The sequence below is a fragment of the Tursiops truncatus genome, chromosome 16, assembly GCF_011762595.2.
Source record: "Tursiops truncatus isolate mTurTru1 chromosome 16, mTurTru1.mat.Y, whole genome shotgun sequence".
NCBI lineage: Eukaryota > Metazoa > Chordata > Mammalia > Artiodactyla > Delphinidae > Tursiops > Tursiops truncatus.
This window is the reverse complement of record NC_047049.1, coordinates 26,515,870-26,536,053: the sequence shown is the minus strand read 5'-3', so window position 1 is coordinate 26,536,053 and position 20,184 is coordinate 26,515,870. Positions and strand designations below refer to the sequence as shown.

Genomic DNA, 20,184 nt, shown 5'->3' with positions numbered 1-20,184 from the left:
TGTGGGTGCACTGCCCTCTTGTCCACCTCTGATGCTTCTGCCCCCCAGGGAGGGTGCTGGTGATGACATTTCCTTCTCCTCTAGCCTAGGGACCTTCAATATAGAACCTTCCACATAAACACATAAAGGGAGGTACGGGTCTTAGATGGAGAAGAGGATCAGGGAGCCCTGACCCCAGCAGGACAGGGCATCTTCCCCAATCTGTTTGCATAAACTCAGAGGAAAACCAGGCTGGAAGGGCCCCTGTGCTACCTTACCTTGTAAACCCTAAGTGAAGGGTGAGTGAGGAAGATTTTAAACTGCAGAAAACCTGGAAACAGCCCAGGATATTAAGATGCTGTGGGTGTAAAGCCAGCCTAAGGGTTGCAGCATTGTGGAGCGCTGGAGTAGGGTGAAGGAGGTCACTGCAGGCAGACAGCAGCTTAGCAGCCAGGAGCCTTTCCACCGTCCCCCTCCATACCCCACAGACGACACCCACCCTACCACCAGGGCCAAAGTGGTGGAGGGGGTAATGAGAGGTTTTCCTGAAGAAAAGAAACGTTTGTTCTCTGAGACACTGAGCCACGAGATCGTACCCTTCCCTAGCATGCCCAGCCCCAAGTTTAAATCTGCTGTTCCTTCTCCCTGGGGTCTTGCCAGCCAGGGAGGAACCAGATCTGTGAACAGTCAAGCTTTATTTCTACAAAATGAACATTTTAGCATGTCTCCACAGCTAGCCTGAGGTTGGACTGGCTCAGAACTCATTCAAAATTTCAGGGTTCCCTTTGTCCTTTCTTGGTTTCAAAGCAAGACCAGGCCACACAGTACCCCAGGAGTGAGTCCCCAGCCCTAGAGCTTGGTCAAAGGTGGGGTCTGACTGAGGTGGAGGCTGGTGTCACAGAGTATTGGCAGCCTCCCCTCTCCTTCCAGGGAAGGGGCAGGAAGGGCCCAACTGGGAAGGCTGGAGCATCTCACCTCACTCTTGTGGTGAGCTGGCCCGGCTCTAAGAAGGGGTGGGCCTCTCTCCCCCGGCCAGATCCTTGCTCTGGCCAACAGGGAAGCGAGGCCCGGCTAAGCTCAGCTGAGCAGCAGCAGGTCCCTTCCTTCCACCTGGTTCCTGAGAGGGATTGCACCCCTGGGTAACCCCAGTGCCCAGGAGTCAGCAGCCTTTATCTTACGGTGCCTGATTACCATGGTCACAGGTCTAGGAACACAGGCGGGGCCGGGGAGGAGGTATCACTGCACCCTGCAGACAGCAGAGGTCCCTGAGTAGCTGGCTTCTCTGGCCCACAGGCTGGGGTGGCCCTGTCACGGCGTTTGAAAGTCCAGGCCATGGAGGTTGTAAGACAGCGCAGCGTAGAGATGCCTGGTGGTGAAGCGCAGGCAGTACACAGGACTGCTGAGGGGCGTCGACGTCAGAGGGAAGGCCTGCACGGGAGGGACAGGAGTGGCGAGAGCGTCCCCACCGGGAGCTGGGGGAGCCCAAACCCAGGATTCCCAGGCCTAATGCCAGGGGACAGGGGCCACTGTAGGCTTCCTCCCACCCCCTCCAGGCACACCCGCTCCCAGCACAGCCCCCAATAACAAGTCCCGGCATCCAGGAGGCCTGCAGTGGGCAGGACGCTTACGTGTAGGCAGGCCCTTTGGCGCCGGTCCCACAGTCGCACCACACCGTAGTAGGAGGAGCCAGTGGCCAGCAGGTGGTTCCCGTCTGTCTGCAGGCAGTACAGCGTGCTGTCGTGGGGCTCTTCCCACTCCATGACACACTTCCTGTCCGGGAGGAGGTGATGCAGGGAGAGGTTTGGGGGTGCCCTCCACCTCCACCCCAGCTTCCCCAGAGGCCTTAGGGAGCCACTCTGGCTGGGAGAAAGAGATGCCGAATCACCAAATTCCTTTAAAACCAGACTTAATGGGGGAAAGCCTCCTCAGTAAAGATCTCTTTCTCAGCAAGTCCCTGGCCCCAGGCAGGTTTATGCCTCGTTTGCGCATCACGTGGTTGCTGTGTGTCACCAGACTTAAGAGGCAAGAAAGGCCTCGAGAAAGCTGGACAGAATGCTGAGGGACAGCACCCTGATGGCGCCCAAGGAGGCTCTTACCAGGGCCTCGTGGCTATGGTCTCCTGGGTCACAGGACCAGGGCCGCCAAGGTGGGGAGTCTAAGCTTGATCTGACCTTGTCAGCTGCTCTCTACCAGCCCCTGATACGGAGTCTCCGTCCCTCTCCTTTGGGCCCGCCAGGACTGGAGGGAGGGCCAGGACTGGCATGGGGTTCTCACCACCTGTCCTGCTGCCCGGCACACTCACCGGACACTGGCTCGGAGGTCCCAGTAGCGAACGTAGGTGTCGTAACCACAGGACAGGAGTGTGGAAGGGGACTCGTACATGACGTCCAGCACCCCCGCCCCTGGGGGAAAGTCACCGCCCAGGTGCGTCATCAGCTGTCCACTGGGAAGAGAGGCAGGGCAGAGGATGAGAGCTTGTCCCACCCTGGCCCACACACATCCTTTTAACCTTCAAATGGCATCAGTTCCTGGGGAAATGCAGCTCTCCTTCCTGAGCTAGAATTAGATTCCCTTAGGAGGGAGGCCAAAGGAGGAGATGCCCTAGACTCCCACCCCTCTCCCCACTTCCCAGTCCCTGCCTCTCCCCCAGCTGAAGGCCTCAGTCAGCCACCAGCAGCCCCTCCATCACACCTGCACGCTGGCTGCCTGTCGCCCAGCCACTCCTCCTCGGGACGATGAATGGGCCGTGCTGAAGGGGTCGGCCCCCCCTCACACACACACACTTGGTTACTTTATACGCCTTGATCCCGCAGGTCATGCGGTTCTGCGCTGCCTGAGTCCAATGCCTTAATTCCTGCCTGTAATCTGGGGCTCAAACCTCACTGGGGATAAAGACCACACAAAGGGAGAAGGGGAGTCCCAGGAGATGTTAAAACAAGTAAACACCTTTGTGTCTGGGGAGAGAAATCGCTGAGAAAGCAGCTTAGCAGGCTGGTCCCTGGTGTTCCTGGCCCGGCTGGCCCCCGGCCCGGGGCTAGCACGCCTCTGTGATCACAGCCACCAGCCTGCTGGGCTCCAGCTTGCTCCCCCCACCCTTGCCCCTCTCGGTGGCCGAGAGCAGATTACCGAGAAGAACAATTTCTTTGTGACTGTGTAATTCCCTCCGTGACCGCGGCAGTGGGCAGACCCCTCGCCCCAATGCCAGACCCCTAGCAACCATGTAGGGGGGCCTCCTGGCCCTAGCAACTACCCCTCAACATCAAGTGTACCCGCTAATTCCTGTGGCTAGGGGACGGGTAGAAGCGGTGAGTTTCTGCAGAATGACTGGGGGGAATGAAGAAGAAGGGGACACGCTCCAGGCCAAATTCCTCAGCTTCACCCAAGAGATGCTGGGCTCTCCCCTGTGATGTGACGGGAGAAACTGGGCTGTGGACACTTCACAGGGACACCCAGGTGAGAGGCCCCGGCACGGGTTAGGGAGGACTTTGTGGTCTCACCAGCCCAGCTTCGGCCCAGGCAGGTTTCACCAGAGAGCCTGAGGCAGACGAGGCCACCAGCCACATGTGTGAATGTGGACCTTAGCTCCAGTCCTACCTCACACAGACTCTCTGACCCTCAACCTCCCTTCTCCTCAGTGGAGCTGCCATCTTCCCTAAAGGAGTACCAAGGAGGAGGCTGTGGGTTCTTTTCTGCCCAACTCTGCCCACGAGTCCAGGGCAGCGTGGTGACCCCCAGCGAGAGCACTGTTGTTCTCCAGTCAGGGTGGGGGGCGGGGGGTAGGCCTTAAGTCAGCACCCGTGTCCCCAGCCTCCTTCCAAGAGAAGCGCTTCTTCCTCTGTGTGCTGAGGGATCAGACAGAAAGCCTTCTCCCCAGCATCTCCTAGAGATCACTACCTCAGCTCCCAAGAAGGCCCACCTTTCCACATGGGCCGCCAGCCATGATTCACCACCCCTGGGCAAGCCAGAGCCCTGAGAGGGCCTGGGGTCATATTCTTTCTGTCTGTCTCCGTCTGTCTCGTCCACTGGGTCAGGGCTATTTTGCTCCACAGTTCTCCCTCCTTCCAGATTTAGGGGCCCTGCCCCCTCCATTAGTGAGGCCTTCAGGAATGACTGAGGAGCTCTCCCCTTTAATCTGTAGAAGTAATTTCATGTTTGTCTGTTTGAAATAGAAGATGAAAGGCAGTGGAGATTGGGGGGCGTGAAGCCCAGCATGGCTCTACCTGCCCACCCCTGGTCCCAGGGCTCAGAAGGAAGGAGAGCTGGGCACCCATGGACTGAGGGACGGCAGCAGAAGGGCCACACCCAGACCGAGTTGCCACCCTGGGCCCCTGCCCAGGCAGGGGGGCATCTGAGCCACCGCTGGAAAGTGTCATGCCAGTGTGTGCAATAAGAAACACAGAACTCTACCCTCTGGGTAGACCCAAAGGCCGAGCGAGCACCAGCCCCTGGAGACCAGGACAAGTCCCCAAAGCCCCCTGTCTGCCAGCCCAGCCTGGCCGGGGCCTGAGGAGTTTCTGCCATGTTAGTCCTCTGATTCTCTGAAAGGGCCACACACACTTTAAATGGGCCAATAAAAAGATACAGTTTCTTTTGCCTCTGGGCCTGGGACCCTCGAGGCTCTGTTGTGCAGTGCCTGTGAGGTTAAGTTCAGAGCATAAACTGACACACCAGGCTCTGGGAAATGGCCCGTCTCTTCAAATAGCAGCCCAGCGGTGCCATAGGAGCCCCGCTGGGGCTTTGATTGGGGAAAACAAACAGAAATGGCACCGTGGGCCCTCGTGGCCCCACCACAGGACCAATTTAACTAGAAAACTCTAGCTCAACTGCTCTGGTGGAGGAAGCAAGATGAGCTCAACAATAGCCCCAAACTTTGGGGGGAAGGGGGACAAAACAAGCTGTTTGTCTCCTCAGCCCCTCCTCCGGGTTCCTTTTCTTACAGCAAGTGTGTTCTTGTAAAAACGATTAGATTGCAATTTGTATAACGTGGTGACCCCCAAATTCAGACGTTTCACCCCTTTTCTCTGGAAAGAATGTTAAGAATGCCTCTCGGCCTCTCACGGTGGGGGGCGCAAGGGGGGCGTGCAGAGCCTTGGCTGTCGCACAACTTGTGTGGGAAAGGGGCTGCCGCTTAGAGCCTCAGGCCAAGACAGGAGCAAGGGCCAGCTCTGTCACTATAGAGGGCCAGACAAAAAGTCCATTCCCTTCCAACTCCTGCGCACAAAGCCGGGGCCTCCAGGAGCCACTGAGGGCTGGGGGGCCTCCACCCCAGCCTCCCCGCAGCCTGACTCCAGCAATTCTCTCTTGACCCAGGGAAAGATAAAGACAGATGGGGCTGCCCCTGTGAGCCTGATGAATGAGACACAGGCCGGGGAGACCTGGCTGTGTGTGGCTTCCCCCAGGAGTCCCCAGAGTACCTGGGTAGGAAAAGCAAGTGGAGTGTGGCCTCATCCCAGGGACCCTTGAGGAGGGGATCAGGTGAGAGAATCAGATCTCCCTGGCCCATCCCAACCCGCTGCCCAGGCAACTCCACTGAAGCTGGAGGGAAATGGGATGACAGGAACTTCCTGACAGTCAGGGAGGAGGAAATTTAAATAAGATACTTATACCACCCCCCATCCCCATCTTTGTGGGGACAGCTAATTAGAGGTAGGCACTGGCCTTGAAGACCCAGACGCCCTGTCTGGGAGAGGCCCTAAGCACCAGGCTGGAGTTAGGCACAGAGGGGCAGTCCCTGGAAGCCCCCCTCCACCCTACCCCCAGTCTGGGTCCTGCAGGCCAGGGAAGCTGGGTGACCTGCGTCACTGCCTTCCTCCCTCTGAGTTCCCTCATCCCGGCCTCCACACGCCTCCCTTGCCTGGCCCGCCTGAGCGCCCAGCACAAGCCGTGGCCCATAGAAAGTCCTCCTGTGCTAAACTGCCCTGAGGGCAGATAACCCTGGCTCTACCTCCTCAACCACATCTAAGAATGCCCATGGCCCTCACACCATTGACAGCCACTGTTAACACACTGGGTTCCTGATGATGCTCCTTGGAGGTTCTATGGGTATTCATTCCTGCATCTGTTTGGGTGTGAGGATACCCCATCTGGCACGTGCAACTGCAAAAATGCAATGATGGCTTTTGGTGAGAGGGTGGAAGGGTGGCAAACACCCCACCTTCCTACATCGTCTCTGCCCCCAGGGGACAGATGGCCTGAAGGTATAAGCTGGACCCAACATGGTCACTAAGAAAATAGGAGGGTTCTGCTCCCTTCTTTCTTTCCACCCTCTCCTTCCCTTTCTTCCTTTCTTTGATCAATAACCATTTCCTGAGCACCTTCTGTATAAGAGGCATTGCGCCTAATAGAAACTGCAGGGAGATGTGAGATGAGACTTTGAGGGAGACAGTCCCTTCTTCAAGGAGTTTTCAGTCCAGGGAGGGAGAGAAGTCTGTCATCTATCCCACTAACAATACAAGGGGAGGCTCAGTGGGTACCAGAAGAGAGATGAAAGAGTTTTATAAGGGGACAGATAAAAGAACATCTCTTCAGTGAGTGACAGGATTGTGACAGGCAGTAACAGGAGATGGGGGGCAGCTCAGGTGAAGGGCCAGCAACAACAGAGGTGCAGGGCTGGGGCACCTGGCTTGGCTGGAGGCGTGGGTATGTGTGGGGCACAAGCTGGTGGGATCTGGCTTCCTGACCACGATGGGCCTCCGGGTGCTCACTGCTCAGCTGGCACGAGAGGAGGGAGTGGTTGTCCTCGTCCAGCCCCCTGGTGGGGAGGAGGGAGTCAAGGGGGCAGACAGGTCCCACATATAACCACAGAGTCCGTGGAGACCAGGAGAAGCCCACCGAAGCTTCGCCTACCCCAGTCCCATCAGGTGCACGGGAAGGGCCCTTTCCAAGCCACAGGTGTCTCACATGCATGCGTGTGCGCGTGCACAGCCCCAGCACCTGCCCATGCACACGTGTTCAGACACTGGCTCAAAGGCCAGGCAGCCGGGCAGCCCACTTTGTACTGCTAACAAGAGGACCGTAATTACAGGAAGGGGCAGCCGGGCAGATAAAAGGATACAAAATTTCAACATCTGTTGCCATAAAGGGATAAGGAGAAGTGAAACGCAAAGTATCAGTTTGGTGTCAGCAGGCAGAGAGCCAATTTCAAAGAGTTGGGGTGGGAGGACAGAGGGGACAAGAAAGAAAAAGGGAAGGGGTGGGGGGAGAAAGAAAGAAAGAAAGAGAAAGAAATTACAGGGTTCCTCAAAGAGGTAAAGAAAAAAGAAAATGAGAAAAGCTGTCAATAATACTTTCAAAGGAGAAGGCAGGTACTTTAAAGAGGGGCAATTCCCATAATCACCCCGACTGAGGGCCAGGCCCCCTGCCCCAGGTGGAGGTGGAGGGCGGGGGCAGAGATAAAGCCACACCTGGGTGGGATGGGCACTAATGGTGCCCTCAGAGCGGCTCAGCCTGCGCTCAGGACACCAGTTCTTTCTGCAGACAGTTAGAAAGGGTTGCAGCCAGGCGCCCGTTGTCATTCCAAACACCATCAGATGCCGTGACATGTGTCTCCCGTGTTCAGTCCAGGGTTCCAAGATAAGTTCCCAGCCTGAAGAGAAGCTATACCAGGCCACATGGTGGCCATCAAGGGGGCCCTATGAATGCTCTAAGGTCACCAACTCCAGCCACAGGGGTGAGAATCAGGGAGGGCTTCATGGTGGAGGTGCTATTTATGCTGAAGAATGAGCAGGGTTTCAGTAGGCAGAGAGGGGGTATCCCAAGCACAGGGGCCAGCTAGAGCAAAAGCTCAGAGGGGAAAAATATAGGGTGTCTGTCAGAATATGTGAGAAGCTTCTTTGCCCCTACCTTTGCTGAGAAAGAGATTTAAGGGCTAAGGATGGAAATGGAGGAGTCATGGGGAACTGGGGATAATGCGGGCCTGAAGGGGAAGGGGAGATGAGGTGGGATTATGCAGGGGCCATGAATATGGTCACACACATACAGAGCAGTGCAGTACCTAGCCAAGGACTCAAATCCTCAATGCCCCAGGAGTAGCCAAGTCGCCAAAACCCACCCCTACTGACTTCCTTACCCAACAGTCCCCAGGCTGGCTTAGGACCACAGCTGGACCCACTATGACATCTCCAACGCTGAGATCACAGGCCTCTCCATCCTGGTGCCTGCCTCCCCACTGCCACTGGGGTTGCCCGTTGTGCCCTGGTCTCAGGGCACCAATAGTAGATCCAGCTCAAACGTACCCTGGCAGAAAAGGTAAAATCCACAGCAAGGGCAAACCCAGGGGAAGATCACTGGCTTGATGTGTTGTCAAGCCAGTCAGAACCGCCACCCACCACCGGGGTCTTCCAGCAGCAGAGGCGTGCCCCGCACAGATAACACCTTCCCTGGGGCTGAGCCAAGGGCCCTGATCAAATGCAGATGGAGAACACAAGATGGGCCTTAATTCCTCCAGACCCAAACTCAGTAACAGGATGGCTTTGGCACAGTTCCTCAGGGCCTAGCTAGGGATACTTTAGTGGTTGGCTATCTGCACAGTCTCTCAGGATAGAGCCCTTGGGGGCCAGGGACTGGGCCTGAATGCCATCTATCCTCGGAAACAGGAACACTCTAGCACGTCCAAATTGGGTGAAGGACTCTATCTTTCTTCCCATCTGATTTAGACAGGTTAGAAATCCCCTGTCCTTTGACCTGTCCGCAGCTTTAGGAGAGAGAAGGGCAGGAAAGGAGGAAGGGAGAGGGTGACAGCCAAGTTCCTTACCATCTAGGCAATGGCTTTGTGCCCACGGGTGCTCTCAGACCTGTGTGCTCCAGCTAGCACCTCCCCATCCCTAGCCCAGAGGGAGAACAGAGTCTCCAGGAATCCTGATGAACAAAGGGCTGAGGGAGCCATGGTGACCTTGAAAGAGGTCTCCAGGCACTGTGAAAAGCAGCCTGAGGACCAGTACTGGGAGAGACACAGATGAGGGTGTGCTGGTGCCCAGCAGGCTGCCTCTGAGCCGCGTCCCAGCCCCCACCATCATCCCGAGAGCAGCCCCTGGAGGGGCGATGATGCTCTGAGCAAAACTGCCCCTCCAGTACTCCTCCCCCGCAAGTTGTAGCACACACATAAAAGAGAAAATCCCAGAACTCCTCAAGTTTCAGCGGTGACAGGTTAAAAGCAAAGAATCCACCCAGCACGGAACACCGCCCCGCAACTGAGTCCTGCCGACGATGTTGCTCCACCTTCCAGATTGGCCTGTCAGTCAGGCTTTGGCATTATTGAAAGATCAAACTCTGTCCTGCCTGTTCATTACCTTAATCCTATTTTCTACATGGCTTTATTATCTGCTTGGGCTTCTCTGGGAAAGACAGCTACAGACAGTCGTCCTGTCCATCCGTTTCCTCCCACCGAAAGCAGATGCCTCCACCAGGGCATCTTTCCCTCAGTCCCCGTATCACTGGTCGTCCAGGCTTCCCTGGGAATGGAAGAGATGTTTAAGCAAGGCCTGGCTCCTCAGTGGTGAGGAGAGGAGTCTGGGAGCTAGAGAGAAGGGAAAGCCAAGTGATGCCCAGGGCGGCCTTGCCTCAGGCTGGCGTAAGGGTGCAATGGCTATTGTCTGGCTTCTGTGAGAACTGAGGCCATAGCTGTCTTGTGCCCATTTTCATTCGGGTCCTTTCTGGGTTCTGTAAAGACCCAGTGTTTAGGGTTAGTGAGGTCTAGGGATTTCATAAGAGAATGCTGTTGAGGCAGCTGGTGCCTTAGAACGCCATCCTGACCATAAATCTGTGCCCAGAAGCATCCCTACCAAGGCAACCACGGGCAGAAGAGGCCGAAGACGACTCAACCTTCCAGATAAAGCTGGGTCACGGTGGGGTGGTGTACACCCTCCCTGCCCCAGCTTGTCCGCCATCCCAGGCCCAGATCAATATTGGTGCCAAGCATAAGGTCCAGCTATGTGACTAAATAAAACTGACTTTCAGCAGAAATGCCCCTCTGCAACCTCAACGGTGAAAAAGCAAACAATCTAGTTAGGAATGGGCAAAAAACATGAGCAGACATTTCACCAAAGAGAATATACAGAAGGCAAATAAGCACAAGGAAACTTGTTCAACATCACTAGCTATTAGGGAAATTCAAATTAAAACCACAATTAAATAACACATCCATTAAAATAGCTAAAATAAAAAATAGTGACACTACCAGATGCTGTTGAGAATGTGAAGAAACTAGATCTCTCAGACACTGGGGTCAGAATATAAAGTGGTAAAGATACTCAAAATAGTCTGACAGACAGGTAAAAAACTAAACACACACTTACTAATGACTCAGCAATTGTATTCCCCCGCATTAATCCCAGAAAACTGCAAATATATGTCCACACAAAAGCCTATACGCAAATGTTCATAGTAGCTTGATCTGCAATAGTCAGAAAACTGAGAACAACTCAAACATCCTTCAGTGGGTGGATGCTGGTCAATGGGGAAAGAAACTTTGGTACATCCATACCAGGGAATACTACTGAGCAATAAGAAATAAAGCACGACTGACACATGAATCAGCTTCTGTGGATCTCAAGGTAATTATGCTCAGTATATAAAAAAAAAAAGCAAATCTCCAAATGTTAGATATATTATTTCATTTATATTACTTTTTAAATGACAGAGATGAAGAACACCTAAGTGGTTGCCAGGGGTTAGGGCAAGAAGGAGTGGAGGAGGGGAGGAGGATGGGTGCAACTATAAAGGGGTACATGAGGGGTCTCTGTGCTGATGGAACAAACAGTTATCTTGACTGCGGTAGCAGTTACATGACTCTACACATGGGATAAAACTGCAAAGAAATACGTACGCACACACATACCACACGAATAAGTACAATCAGATAAAGGTCTATGGACTGTACCAATGTCAACTTCCTAGACTTGATATTATGTAAGATGTTACACAGGTACCTTGCCTTCCTACTTTTGTAACTTCCTGTGAATCTATAATTATGTCAAAATGAAAGATTAAAAAAACCCCAACAGAATGGCAGGTAATCAGATGGGAATGTGTCAAGCCTGCCAAGGCAGAGAATTGTGAACAAAAACTGGATATATTCTAACTGTTCTGTATTGTTGTTCTTACGGATCTGTAGGCCACTTCCAAAATTTCTTTATTTTAGAAAAACCGTCTCTGAGGATAGATGGGATTTTCTATAGCCACATAGTCAGGCACTCCTTAGAGAAGAAGTATCATGCATCCAGACTTTTGTTGTTGTTACCATAAATTCTACATGAAATTATTTGCCTATTATAAATTACTTCAACAGTCTCCTCAAGCTAACAAATGATTCCATGTGTGAAGGTGCCACAGCGGAGGCTGTCAGTGGGTTTTGGGGCAGGGTCCTTCCAGCATCCTCCTGGACCACTCGGCCAACTGAACCAGGGGCTGGCTCAGCCAGCTTTCCTCTGCTTCCCAACCGCTCCATCCCCGCCCACCCTGGAAGCCATGGTGGGCTCAGGAATCTCTTACCTGTTGAGGTCCCAGATTCTTAGGGGTGAGAAGTGCCCACAACAGGCTGTCCCTGTCACAAAGGAGCTGCCAAACAAAAGGAGAGCAGTTAGGTCTGGCTTGTCAGAACTTGTGGCGGAAATGGCTATACAATTGGAAGTGCTGTGCTCATTCTCCAGGGGATCATGGGGTTAAGCCAGGATGAGAGAAGCAGCCAAGAGAGCCATCAGAGAAGTTGTGGGAAAACCATATGGAAGCACAGTGAGGGCTGTAACCTCCCAGAGCTGCTTGGCCAGAGGACCCATGGATTCAATAGCTGAGTTTGCTGCTTAGATCTGGTTGGGTAGTCTCTGCCCACCATAAAAATGGATCTCTAGATGTACAACTGAGGCCAAGGGAGAGCAAGCCTGTTGGGCTTCGGTTGTATGAACACCAAGTTCACAATGCCACACCACAGAAATGGTCTCCTGGGAATAGGTTGCTGGGTGCCAGAAGGGGATGCCCTGGTCAGAGGTGAGGGAGGCTGGGGGGCTTTACCGAAGGTTTTAAGAGCTGGGGGAATATGGTAACATGGTACAAGCACCAGGTAGGTATAAAGGCACCAAACTGAGAAAAGGCGAACTATGAAAGGTGGGTAACAACGTGAAAAGGTGAGGGTGGGAAAGTAGGGAATGTGAGGGGCCAGGCAGCCAGGACTGCTGTGAAGTGGGATAGGAGTCAGACAGAGTTTAAAGGATAATGACAGACACTGCCAAGAGGCAGGAGAGAAGGAACACTCAGTATTTCCCAGAGTCTCTCTTAAACCCCTAAAAAGTTCAACATATACAATCTGCAGAGTTTCATTTTAAGTGGAGGCCCAAACCCAGTGAGAAGAAATCTGTGCAATGAGCCAGGCTGGCCATAGTGCTAGGACTAGAACTTGAACCCACACGCCAGACCACTCCTTTGTTAGAGGATTTGGAAGGGGTTGGGAGGGGGAGCCTGCAGGAACCCTGGGCTTGAAAATCTAAACTGGAACAAGAGAGCTGAAAGCAGTTATGTCACTCAGGAGCCCTGGGGCAGGGAAGGGCCATGTCCCTACACGTCTGGGCATGGGGGGAGGAACAGGACATACTAATGACATGTTAGCAATGTGGGACAGCAGTCCATTGGCCCTGGCCTTGCCCAGCACCTGTGGCTCTCTGATCCCAAGCACGTCCGTGGGGAGGTGGATTTCCGCAGTTGGGGCTCTGAGAAGCCGATGGCTTTGGCTTGGCGGGGGGTTGGCCTGCTAGTTGCTGATGGGGAGATGTTAGGGCAGGCATTGGCCAAGCCACTGATTTACAATCAAAATTGCAGGGCAGGGATCTATGTTTCAACCCCAGGCTGACAAAAAGGCCACATGAACCACCCTGGAGCATCCATGCCTCAAGTCAAGACTTCTCTAGGGACATGCTCGGTCTTCCCAGCTTCCTCTCAACCCATAGGCATGCCAGCAGCCACTAAACTAGAGTGACATGCTAAAACAGCCATTCCATCATGCCCCAAGTGACTCCCAGCCTGGGAAGCAGCCACTGGACACTGAAGCCCCAAACTACAAAGCCAGCTGTTATCCTCACTTCCCTCCCCCACCAACATTTTTCTCTTGAGGGTAATCCATTAATAACTGGTAAAGCCAATTACTTTGGGTTGGAAACATAATAGCCACTTAGAAATCATTCGCGCGGGCAATTGGGCTCTCCAGACTTTTGAGGAGTAGGGGGCCAGGTGAGGGGCGCCAGCACAGACATACAGACAACTCTTAAGGAGGCCTATGGCAGGCCTCTGACAGGCAACAGGCCTAACTTAGCGCCAAGGTAAGTCAATGGAGAGAGATGGGAGGCACCTGTAAGCTGAATCCCTGCCGCTCCCACAGCTCTGAGCCCCAGCAGGCCGGGCCGGTGATGGGAACACCTGGCCCTGGACTCCTGCCCTCTGTCCCTGCCCACCCGGCCTGGCCCCGGCCCTCTGCCTCCAGGAGGAGGGCCTTTCCTGATTGCCTGGACATGACGGCCATGAACATTTCTTTCCAAAAGCTGCCCTTTTCCCTTGCTTAACCATGTGAAGCAGGGAGGAGGAACAGGAGGGAGAGTAGAGAGTCTCCCTGGCATTTGAGGGCTTAAGGGTGTAATCAAATATAACACTCAGTAAAAAAAAAAAAAAAAAAAAAAACTATGTATGCAACAGTCAAGCAGATTTGGAGCCAGGTCCTGCTTGGAACGTTCACCAAGTCTCACATCCAAACCACAGGGACTGTCCAGGGACAGGGATGACAAACCTGTGCTGAACAGGCAGAGGCAGGAGCTGCTGGCTGCTTGGTGGCTTGACTGGCCTTCCTCTTAAGTCCTGCCACACCCTGATCTCACCTTCATGAGACAAATGGTATTTGGGGGGTTATCTTCCCATCTTCATTTTGAGCTCATGGACTGTCTGGTGGCTCTTGTGTACTCCAGTGCCCAGCACGGCGCCTGGCCCCAAAGAGATGCCCCAAACAAACCTGTAGGCCTCAACTGAAAGGGCCTTCCAGAGCTCACAGCCAACAAGGCTGGGCAAGCTAGTCACACGAGCTGTGAGGGGGGGGTCCCTCTGCTTCTTAGAGAAGTAATTCCCAAATCACCAGACTCAGACCTGAATGACACATGACACAGTCATATATCGTTGGAACAGTAAAGTCCCTCATAAGCAGTGCAACCAGATAACAGATGAGAAGTACCAGCAATACCTAAAAATGTCAACACACGCATAGACACACATGCTCTCACACAAGTGCATGCACTCTCTCACCCTGAGGGTCTAAAAGTCATTCTGACTCCACAAACTCTACTCTTTTTGGACCAGAAAGCCCTTATCAGAAGCCAGCCTTCTACAATTTCTGGTCCGGGATCCAGTCCCAGACCCTGCCCAGATCCCCAACCTACCGTACTGGCCTCCTGGCCCCAACTCAGGCAAACCTGGCATCACAGAGATCATCATCAGGCCCAAGAAGTAGACGTAGGAGCCCTCACATCAGAGAGACCAGGAGAGTTAGGGGTTCTGGTACTCAAGTTGAGGAATAGAAAACAGCAAGATACAGAACAGAGGAGAGGAAAGTACGAAGGAAAATTAGTTGGGTGTGGGCACGGTGAATAGAAGGTTGACCCTGCTGCCTCTGCCTTAGTTTAGACCCTCTTAATTACATTATGAATTGACTGAGCACTTGCTGCGTGCCAGGTTCTTTTTTTTTTTTTTTTTTTTGGCGGTACGCGGGCCTCTCACTGTTGTGGCCTCTCCCGTTGCGGAGCGCAGGCTCCAGACGCGCAGGCTCAGCGGCCATGGCTCACGGGCCCAGCCGCTCCGCGGCATGTGGGTTCTTCCCAGACCGGGGCACGAACCTGTGTCCCCTGCATCAGCAGGTGGACTCTCAACCACTGCGCCACCAGGGAAGCCCCTCCCTTTTTTTTTTAATAGGCTCTCAGCCATTTTACTTAAAAAAATTTTTTTTAACTTATTTAGTTTTGGCTGCGCCGGGTCTTCATTGCTGCGCATGGGCTTTCTCTAATTGCGGCGAGTGGGGACTACTCTTCCTGGCGGTGAGCAGGCTTCTCACTGCGGTGGCTTCTCTTGTCGCGGAGCATGGGGTCTAGGCACGCGGGCTTCAGTAGCTATGGCACGCGGGCTCAGTAGTTGTGGCTCGCGGGCTCTAGAGCACACGCTCAGTAGTTGTGGCGCACGGACTTAGTTGCTCCTCGGCATGTAGGATCTTCCTGGACCAGGGCTCAAACCCATGTCCCCTGCATTGGCAGGTGGATTCTTAACCACTGAGCCACCAGGGAAGCCCTCGTGCTAGGTTCTGAGCAAGTGTTTCAAAAGCATTTCCCTGTCTAATCCTTGTAACTCTATGTAGCAGGTACCACTTTCTCTATTTGACAGACGAGGACACTGAGACACAGAAAGGTAACGTAACTTGCTCTAGCTCACATAGCAAGCAACTAGTAGGACTAGAATTTGAACCCAGTTAGTCTTAATTCCAGAGCCCAGGTGATTTTACACCCCGTGCCCCGTAAGTTCTCTCCCTAGCACCTAGTATCATGCCTGACACATACTGAAAACTCAAATGCTTACTGAATGAACAAATGGACAAGTGAACAAACGACTCCACCTGGAAGAAGAAAGGAGTGACTGTGGGGCTCTGAGGAGGGGCAGCAGAAGGGGCGTGCTCGGCAGCTGTGCCCCGTGGCTGGCCTGGAGCTGCCCAGCTGGCCCAGGCCCCAGCCGCCTCTGAGCTGGGGCTGACACACTTTGGCAAGAGAGGCCACCAGAGCTGTCACATCATTCACCAACATGCCCATCAAGGGTATTCAGTTCTCTTCAACCCGCATTGGCATTTTAATTACTGTTGGGTAAACTAATTTGTACAAATGAAGGCCGGGCTGCCTAATAGAATATGCAAGCTCTCTGACCTCTGACAGGCACTGACACGAGATACAAAGGCCGCCGAGGAAGGCTTTTTATCTGAGCCTTATTACTCTCTATTACTCCAATTAGTCAGGCTCCAGTGCTCCTAATTGGAGGAAAAATTGCAATTAAATCAATTTTTGATGGGCTGCAAGTGGGCTCCTGAACCGCCCTGCTTGTGAAACACTGATATTATAGCAGCAAAGGTCACAGGCTTCATCGGCACCTGGGGACCCCCGAATTCCCTCGGCCCCCTCCTAAAATGCCTCAAGGAAACCTCTGCCCCTCCATCGGCTTGGCCAGCAAGGGTGGGAAGGAGAGAGTCATTAGAACATGTCAGGTCTCATCGCTGTTGCCGCCATCTGCTAACCTGCGCCATTGACATCATTATAGCGGCTAAGTCCCAAAGCATGAATGCAGTGCGAAGGTCACACAAACTCACTGGGTGAGGAGAGGCTAGTAGCAGAAGTGCAAGTGACAGCACTGTGAGGGAGGGACCAGTGGAGTGGGAACAGGAGGTCAACAGAAGTCAGGAAGAGGAGAGACATAGTCCAGGGCAGGTGAAGGGTGAGGCAGCCAGTTCCTAAGATCCAGCCAACAGGGCACCCCAAGCCACCCAAGGGGAAGGAAAATAGATGTACTTGGGGAGGAAAAAAAAGAAAGACAAAGGAATCTTGTTCTTACCAGCAAACATCCCACCTCGCAGTGGGGAAATATACACCTGAATGCTGTCCACAGACCAGAAGGCTGAGAGTCACATCCATGATGGGGGCAGGAGCACACTGTGGGGCCTACCATCTATATAGCAGTGCCTGCCTGTGACGGCTGGGGAGGGAGTGCACAGAACTAAAGCTTAAGAGCAGGGAGGGGAAGGTAAACACAACTTCGTTCATCAAACTAAAGGATAACAAGACCAAGAAGCCTATCTGAAGCTTGAATGAGTAAAGTTTAAGGCAAATGAAAAGAAGTTCCATTTCACATAGCAACTGGCATACCACTACCTCAAAGAGATGGTGCAGACAGAAAATATAAATTCAAAAGAAGGTTAGCCAACTTCATGGGTGATTGAATCAAAATGGATTAAAAGGGAAAGAATGATATGCCTTGTCTTCAAGGAGTCAAGACCAAAAACATGTTGAATAAATGATGGTCCATCTACTTAATGGAATATTACACAAACATTTAAAATGATGTTCCCAAAGAATATAGACAAGATGTTTATGATACTATTATAAGAAAAAAAAGTAGGGTACAAGCAGCATTAACAGAACTATTTTAAGAATAGCTTGTGAGGGGAAAGTAAACACAACTTTGTTCATAAAACTAAAGAATAATAAGACCGATTTTTTTAAATTACAAAGGAGGCAAGAATATAAAATAGGGGAAAGGACAGTCTCTTCAATAAATAGTGTTGAGAAAACTGGACAGCTACTTGCAAAAGAATGAAACTAGACTATCCTATACTATACACAAAAATTAACTCAAAATGGATTAAAGACTTGAATGTGAGATCTGAAACCATAAAACTCCTAGAAGAAAACATAGGCCATAAGCTCCTTGACACCAGTCTTAGCAATAATTTTTTGGATCTGACTCCAAAACAAAAGCAACAAAAGCAAAAATAAACAAGTGGGACCACATCAAACTAACAAGCTTCTACACAGCAAAGGAAATCATCAACAAAATGAGAAGGCAACCTACTGAATAGGAGAAAATATTTTTAAAGCATACATCCAATAAGGGGTTAATATCCCAAATATATAATTTTGGATATATATTTATATTATATATATTACATATATATAAAGTTGCAATTTTGGAGATATATATAGAGAGAGAGAGAGAGAGAGAGAGAGAGAGAGAGAGAGAGAGAGAGTTGCAATTTTACAACTCAATTGCAAAAACCAAAGAATCTGATTAGAAAATGGGCAGAGGACCTGAACAGACATTTTTCCAAAGCAGACATAGAGATGGCCAACAGGCACATGAAAAGATGCTAAACATCGCTAATCATCAGGGAAACGCAAATCCAAACCACAATGAGATATCACTCACACCTGTTAGGATGGCTATTATCAAAAAGACAAGAGATAACCAGTGCTGGTGAGGGTATGGAGAAAAGGGAACCCTCGTGCACTGTTTGTGGGAATGTAAATTGGTGCAGCCACTATGGAAAACAGTGTGGAGTTTTCTCAAAACAATGAAAAATAGAACTACTATATGATCAAGTAATTCCCTTCTGAGTATTTATTTTTTAAAAACACAAAAATACTAATTTGAAAAGATATATGCACCCCCATGTTCACTGAAGCCTTATTTACAATAGCCAAGACATAGAAACAACCTAAGCATGCCTTGGTGCATAAATGGATAAAGAAGATGTGGTATCCATATATACAACGGAATACTACTCAGCCATAAAAAAATATGGAATCTTGCCATTTGTGACATGGATGGGTCTTGAGGTATTATGCTAAGTGACATAAGTCAGGCAGAGAAAGACAAATGCTATATGATCTCACTTATATGTGAAATGTATAAAAAACAAGCAAACAAACAAATCAAATCAAAACAAAACAAAATGAAAAACCAAGTTCATAGATACAAGGAACAGACTGGTAGTTGCCAAAGGGGAGGAGGTAGGGGATGGGAGAAATGGGTGAAGGGGGCCAAAAGGTACAAACTTCCAGTTATAAAATAAGTCATGGGGAGGTAATGTGCAGCGTGGTGACCATAGTTAATAACACTGTGTTGCACATCTGAAAGTTGCTAAGAGAGTAAACCTTAAAAGTTCTCAGCAAGAAAAAAATTCTTGTAACTATGTGAGATGACGGATGGTAACTAGACTTATTGTAGTGATCATTTTGCACTGTATACTAATACCAAATCATTGTGTTGTACATGTGAAACTAATATAATGTTATACCTCAATTAAAAAAAAAGCCTGGGGGGCTTCCCTGGTGGCGCAGTGGTTGAGAGTCCGCCTGCCGATGCAGGGGACACGGGTTCGTGCCCCGGTCCGGGAAGATCCCACATGCCGCGGAGCGGCTGGGCCCGTGAGCCATGGCCGCTGAGCCTGCGCGTCCGGAGCCTGTGCTCCGCAACGGGAGAGGCCACAGCAGTGAGAGGCCCGCATACCGCAAAAAAAAAAAAAAAAAAAAAAAAAAGCCTGGGTGTAGAAAAAGAAAGAGTGGAAGGAAACACACTAAAATGCTTTAAGTGACTGTGTTTGGGCAACAGAGTGATTAGCAATTCTTTCTTCTTTTAAATTTTATTTTCCAAATCTTCTTTAATGAGCATGTGCTACTTTTTAAAGGGAAAAGCATATTATTTACATCTTGTGAGAGAAAACACAACATAACCAGACATTCCCGCCCGCTGACTCACAGCCAAGAACAAGTGGACCCGATAATGAGCTGCCTGCTGGAGCAGGTGTCAGCAATAGTGGTCCTGGCATACCTTGGGCTGAAGCTTTGGGATGGACCAGTAGCCTAAGGTTAGGACAGGAAGCGCCAGATCAGAAGGGAGGGATCTTTCTCCCAATTAGGTGCCGGCCAGTAGAGAGCAAGACTGACTCCTGATTCCCACAGCGGGCAGAGGCCTGGAACACCTGTCCCAGTGTCCGTCTGTCTGCCTGCCTGTTTTGTCTGTCTGTCTCTCTCTGTCTCTGTCTCTCTCTCTCTCACACACACACACACACACACACACACACACACACAAAACCCAGGCCCCTCTCAGGGGATGGCCCCTCATCAGGACAGGATGGTGCAAGTAAGCCACCTAAAACGTCAGGCTCTGGAAAGAATGTCCAGAGGCTGGGCCTCCCAAGGCTCACCCTCCTACTGCAACTCTAACAAACAAGGGCAACAAAGCAGGCTTTCTGCTGCCCCACAGAGGAGTACAGTTCAACAGCTGGGAAATTCCTCTATAGAAACACAAAATGTTCATTTTCCATTTTAACCAGTGGTAAAAGGGCAGCCTGGCCAAGCATATAAGACCCTGGCCCAGGCTAAACAGGTGGAGGCTTGATGTAGTGGCTGCTCTTCCCAAATAAACCAATTCCACTCAAGAAGCAGACACTTAAGGACCTCCCTGCTGGTTCAGTGGTTAAGAATCTGCCTTCCAATGCAGGGGATGCAGGTTCGATCCCTGGTTGAGGAAATAAGATCCCACATGCCGCGGGGCAACTAAGCCCACATGCCACAACTAGAGAAGCCAACGCACTGCAACTAGAGAAGCTCGCATGCCACAACAAAGACCCAGCACAGCCAAAAATAAATAAATCAT

General features: G+C 51.4%; 1 protein-coding gene across 1 annotated transcript in view; it reads right to left on the bottom strand.

Moving 5' to 3' along the window:
• Positions 1-657: 657 nt before the first annotated feature.
• FBXW4 (F-box and WD repeat domain containing 4) overlaps positions 658-20,184 on the bottom strand; it is an 81,034-nt gene continuing 61,507 nt past the window's right edge. Inside the window, exons 6-9 of the mRNA XM_033841969.2 lie at positions 11,467-11,532; positions 2,282-2,422; positions 1,608-1,749; positions 658-1,407 (exon numbers count right to left, since the gene is read on the bottom strand). Of these exons, the coding sequence (XP_033697860.2) occupies positions 1,288-1,407; positions 1,608-1,749; positions 2,282-2,422; positions 11,467-11,532 (469 nt within the window). The 3' untranslated portion in view covers positions 658-1,287. The remainder of the gene's footprint in view (positions 1,408-1,607; positions 1,750-2,281; positions 2,423-11,466; positions 11,533-20,184) is intronic.